Source organism: Heliangelus exortis, chromosome 2 (genome assembly GCF_036169615.1).
Source record: "Heliangelus exortis chromosome 2, bHelExo1.hap1, whole genome shotgun sequence".
Taxonomy (NCBI): Eukaryota; Metazoa; Chordata; class Aves; order Apodiformes; family Trochilidae; genus Heliangelus; species Heliangelus exortis.
In genome coordinates, this window is record NC_092423.1 from 81,551,504 (window position 1) to 81,557,503 (window position 6,000).

The 6,000-nt window shown below is 39.9% G+C and overlaps 1 protein-coding gene across 2 annotated transcripts in view; it reads left to right on the forward strand.

Moving 5' to 3' along the window:
* Positions 1 to 5,479, forward strand: part of VWC2 (von Willebrand factor C domain containing 2) — a 55,868-nt gene extending 50,389 nt beyond the window's left edge. For both annotated transcript variants that reach the window (XM_071736723.1, XM_071736725.1), the window contains exon 4: positions 4,997 to 5,479. In XM_071736723.1, the coding sequence (XP_071592824.1) occupies positions 4,997 to 5,148 (152 nt within the window). In that variant the 3' untranslated portion in view covers positions 5,149 to 5,479. The remainder of the gene's footprint in view (positions 1 to 4,996) is intronic.
* The last annotated feature ends 521 nt before the right edge of the window (positions 5,480 to 6,000 follow it).

Consider the following 6,000-nt stretch of genomic DNA (forward strand, 5'->3'; position numbering starts at 1 on the left):
ACTGTGCAAGACCATGGTGTTTCTACAACTTGCATGCTCTCACAGCCCAAAAAGGAGGTAGAACTGGAAGAGGTCTGGTGAGGTCAGCAGGCAAAGTGGAGGTGCAGAACCAGCCACCTCAGGCTTGCAGGTGAGGTGATAGGGGGGAAGGGAAGCATGATATAGGTCTGTAAGTTTACGAATGACACAGAAAAGGGGAGCTGGTTGCTACTGCCTCTTCTGCAAAGAGGATTTAGGTATACCAGGTTTAGGTAGAAGGTGGAAAGCATCAGAAAACTGTTCTACCCTCTGCACAAGAGCTCTGTATCATCTTGCCACCAAGTGCTGTTTATAGGGGTTCAGCAGCATGCTGGAGAGCTTAATCATAAAGAAATCTATTAACTCCATTCATTATCTCAGCACACAGAAGCCATTTACAAAGTCATCTGTTCAGAAAGTCCTGAAATCTGGGTGCATGTGCTTGCTCTCTCCCCATATGCTTCCTTCTAGCTGCTGCAGGTGTAGGTCCCATCCAGCACATCTATTGCCTGTGTAATGTCATGATTCTCCAGAATGAAGTGTAGGCCATTGGAAATCTCTCCATGAAATTTAAATAAATAAATAAATAAAATAAATAAATAAAAATGGGAGGCTAAGCCAAATGTTGAAGTTGTTTCATTTACAAAGTGCTCTAATACCACAGTGATGAATGCCACAAAACTTGCAGTTTATGGGACTGCCATCAAGTACTTTGAAAGTGACCTGTTTGACTGCTGCAAGGAGCTATTAAAAGGGCAGCTATTAGGGAGTTTAATGTAAACCAGAGCCCAGCACTTACATCAAAGTGTTACCTGACAGAGATTGTCACTGGAGTTCTAATTGGTCAAAATTTGCCATGACTTAATCTCCAGGCAAACACATTAACTTGCAGTTGAACACATTTCTTTCTCCATAATTTGGTTTAACACAAAATGAGAACAGTTGATTAAAACATGATTTACCAAATTGCCGTATCTTATCTTTTTTAACCTATTTAAACACATATCCGTGCAAAAGCAAGCGTGGCTAGAGAGGAAATGGGCACAAGTCTGTAGTGTACAGCTGTAGTTTTGTGGAAAGAGCGTGGACGAAGAAGCTACAGAGAGCCTCTTGAGAGGTTGTCAAGGTTACAGGTGCTTTTGCATCTGTAGGTGAGTGGCTTGGGCATTCTCTGCTGATAACTGATATTGGCTGTTTTTTTTCCAAGATAACAAAATTTGCATTTTAATTAGATGATTGCATTTGTCAACACTGAAGCATAACTTATAAGTCATTGAAAGCTCCTCACAGGACCAGCATGAGGATCCCCTTATAAATCCCTTTATAAAACTCTCAATGAATTAAGCCCCAAATATTCCTTCCTAGTTCCTTAGACCCCAGTGCAAATGTTGCTTTTGGAACTAGGATTCACTGTTTCAAGACACAGGGAAGCCAAGCACTGCATGCCAATCTGGTGCTCAGTGTGAGAGCTGAGGATCTGCACTGAAGTCGATGCTTCGAGACATTGCTGAGAAGGCAGCAACTGTGGCTTAGCCCTAGGAAAGAAAACTCTGCTGATACCAGCATGGTATGGCTCAGGCAGAGTCTCAGTGCTCCAGTTTTCACTTTCACAAAACAAATGATGTCGTGGTATATTTCAGGCTACACTCAGGGTTGGTACCATGTTGAATTTTCTACCAGATTTAAGAGTAATATGGCAATATCTTCATCTGGGGTGAAGACGCGCAGCACCGCTGACTTCCTTAGAGCTCTGCAAGTTTATGCAGTTGGGGATGGGGCCCCAGAAGGCTTATGCTATGCATCAAATAAAGTTAAACAAGCCCCATGCTGAATGAGTACCGAATGGTAAATTTGGCAGAATGGTGGTGCTACCAAGCACAGGAGCAAAAAGTAGGCAGCCTGCTTTGTAGACCAAGGAGAATAAATTCAGCGCTCAACAGCCACATCCAGTTGGAAAGCCCACCACTGCTCTGGAGTTGGAACAGCCACAATTTACTTGGAAATGTGGTAAATCAGGTAATTTTGCAGACTTTTTAAAAACTAAAAAATGTCTTGCTCTTTGTGATGGAAAGCTGAAAATCTTGCTAAATCAATATCAACTGCCCAGGTTTAGGTAAAGAAGTATTTTCAGCAAATATTGTGCCTTCAGGACAGCTTTATCCTCTCTGAATGCAGACAAAATACATACTTTTACCTCACTATGCTAAGGCAGAGTGAGAAAAAGGCACTCTTAAGTCTAACACCAGCCTCTGTGAGCATCTGGTGGGAAGGGAACCATAGGGCACTAAGACCCAGGACTAGCTAATACAGCTTCCAAATTTAATGAGGTTTGGGGTGAAGCTCAGGGTTTCTTTTCCCTGGAAGTCTGAGCGCTTGGAGGAGAGTTGTGGAATTATTGTCCCGTGTTTGGACACTATATTGCACTGACATTTATGTGCATGGTGTTGCAGCAATTCAGTCTGTTCAGACTTTTTACTGATGACCTTGCTTGTGATATCAACCACAATATTGCTTGTACGCGATACTGCAATAAAAAGATGAGGCAAGGATGCCAGCTGACTATTGCAAGTCTAAGTACTATATAGGATTTGCAGTTACAGTAATAATGGGTGCAAATGCAGAAGCAGAAAACAGGTGAGTTTCTATTGAAAAATTCTGTAATACTAAAATATATCTGGTTTTCTCTATAATATATTTTGTTACTGTCACTTATTTTTGTAGGATCGCTTTCTCAAGTATTGTTCTTCTGTAGATTTACCAAAGCAATGACTTTCCCCTGTATTAAATAAATAAATAAGTCCCCCTGTATTAAATAGTTTAATGATTTAGGGCTAACTTGTTGTCTCTTTACATTTAATAACATTCTGATGTAAGAAGGGCTCGTCACTCCTGGCATTCAGGAGCTGCTAATTGTGAATGGTGGCGTTTACATTCTGAATCCTAGTGAATTACATTATGCGTCTTGCACTGGTTTTACTTCATTCCCTGGTTGGTTTTTATAACTAAGTATATCCTGTAACATTTACTTTTCCAGAATGAAATAAATCCTTCACAGGGGATTGACATCCCTTTTGTTCATTTTGTGCCTTTTATATAGTGTTTAAATTTCAAATGGTCTTGTAGGTTTCATACAAATTCTCCATGAAAAGTAGATTCTGCTTTTAGTATTTTAACTCTTTATATTGCATGTGCAAAACACTCAGGTATTTTTCCTAACATGCCATTGAACCCATCTTGGGATGGAAGTTTTTTAGGTGCAAGAATAATACTGTATTTAATCGAAACCTTGTTCAGATGAGAGTTGAAATCTTTTAAAGGTCCACCAGGGACGGCATAGTTAACAGTGCTGCTTTACCTCAGCTGAAAGCTGGGGCATGTCCCAGTGTGCAGTGGGACCCAGGAGCATGTCTTCCACCCCAAGGTCCTCCTTTCAGTGTTTTCTCACCCTGTGGTACTTCACATGGACACACTGAAGGGGCTGTGAACACATTAACAGCAGTAACATTTAGTTACTTAAAGCAGGTAACTTTAAATGAGGTATGTTGTAGTTTGCTATCCATTCTGTATCCAAAGGCTTGAATGGGCCAGAAGCCACCCAGAGCAGGGGAAGAAGCCACGTGTTGGAGATCTTTATCAGCAGTCAGTCCTAAAACAAAATACCAGCTTAACTATTCAGAGGATTAATGGGTACAGTCTGGTGAAGGAAATTCCTCCACATGTTCCAGGTCTTTCCTTCATAATTGTCAATTTGGCAACTAATTCTCAGGCTGCAGTATCAGTACACAATCACATAACCCAGGCCAAAGAGATAACTGTTAAAATTGATTTGTGAACTATTTGGTTTGTATTTTAAAATGTGCACCTTGCACCTTTGATTTTATGAGGATTTTTTTTTTTTTAATTTATTGCCTTAGGAGAAGCAGCTATAATGTTTGTTTTAGGTCTTACAGTAGATGCTTGGAAACAGAAGACATCGTTTGTGATATATTTACTTGCATGGCCAACAGGTTGGCAGTTGCTAAGCTTTTTGCACACCCATATTCTTTCAAGAGTTTCAATTGTATCAGATCAATATATGCTGCACATCCTACCCTGATGGATAGTGGCTGAGGAGCTTTTGTGTGTGCTCAGTGAATGGCAGGGCCAGGTTCCTCTGAGGACATGACAGTGCATAGATAGGAGATGATTGGTAGGGCTTAGTGCTGCTTTTGAAGTATGTGTGGATATTCAAGGCAGAAATGCACTTCTTTTTTACCAGAATTCTAGGTAATACAGCACTTGCAGACCTCTGAGACAGAGAGATGTGGGGATATCACCTTTTGAAAGGACTAGATTTGTTTTGTGAATCTTGTTCTCATCCTTGGAAATGAACTTATTTCAGTGTGCTGAAAAGGAGTGTTTGCAGACTTGCTGAGTTACAAGATGGAGTATTTCACTTTACTCACTGAACATCTTCATTCAGAAGAGGCTGGAGCTATTTCGTTCTACTGGAAAAAGCCTATTTCTGCATGAAATGAGAAATAAACTAATCTGATAGTATGATTGCTACAACAAAATACAAGGTTCTTTCCTGATGGAGAAAAAGTAGTAACATTTATAATCATCTCTTTAGTAGCTTAAAGCTGCACTGCTGCATTGTCAGTAGCCAGCTTTTTGTCTAGCTTAAACCTGGATTCACCTGCATCAAGAGTTTGTACCCAGGTCTCCATCACAGTTTCGTGTTTTGCAGAAAGGATTTATTGTGCCTCCCCCTGTGGAGGGCAGGACAGCCCTTGCAGAAAATATCCAGCCATTTCAGAGGGCAGGGTCCTTCCTCTTTGCTGCTTTTATGCCTTGTGTGCCCTGCCCATATTCCCCTCAAGCCCAGCGTTCCTCGCTTTGCCTTAGGTTTTCCATCCTCAGGACTAAAACTGAACTGTGCTGGGTTACAGGGTCTTACACCTATTGCATAATCAACTTTTTCCTTTATTTTTTTCAGGCCCAAACTGCTTTGCAGAAACGATTGTCATTCCAGCAGGCCGGGAGGTGAAAACTGATGAATGCACTATATGTCACTGTACTTACGAAGAAGGCACTTGGAGAATTGAACGGCAAGCTATGTGCACTAGACATGAATGCAAGCAAATATAGGAAATGTACCAATCCAAGTACTTTTCGTGGTTTTTATAAAATATCTCACAGCAGTGAGCACCATAGATGACCCAGGGAAATCTGAGTGAGAAGATTCTGGTCAGGAGCAAAGAATAAAATATTGATATTTTGGTTTTCAAAGTAATGTGATACTGCAAGGGAAAGAAGTGCGTATATTTAAAACGTTTGGACATACAAATACCTGTCTTAATAAATGTGTTATTTTCACAGTGAGTACACTAAAATACACTCTATAAAATATTCTATGTATTTCTATAATACCATTATAGAGCTTAAAAATAAATGTTTTATATAGACAATACAGATTAAAGTACTGTATCGTTGCCTGTCCCATTGTATACATGCATCATGGCTAAAACAATACATTTACGTTCAAGTTTCTTCATATGAAGGGGTTGTGGGGAGGCTGTTGTGTTTTTTGTTTTGTGGGGGTTTTTTGTTGTGTTTTTGTTTGTTTGTTTTTTCTTAAATTTCACTTAAATGGACCAGGAAAGAGGCAGTCTATGAAAAAAAAGAGATTACTGGATTTTAATAGTTTTAAATCACAGAAAAAGCAAGTAAATAATAACTTCCCCAAAAGTGGATGTATACATAGGTGAAGATTGTGTTCGAAATGCTGTTCTCCAGTAGATGGAATTCTTAGCAGGGATACAGCAAATACTATACTTGGGTTGTCACTCAGTCTGCTGGTGGAAGTAGAAGGTGAAAGAGAGTACAGGTTTGTTGGTTTGGTTTATTTTTTTTGGAAGATGGGGAGAAGTGTTTTTAATGGCTCATTTTTACTTAGACCTTAAGTACACTTACAGATACAAACATAACTATTTGATATTG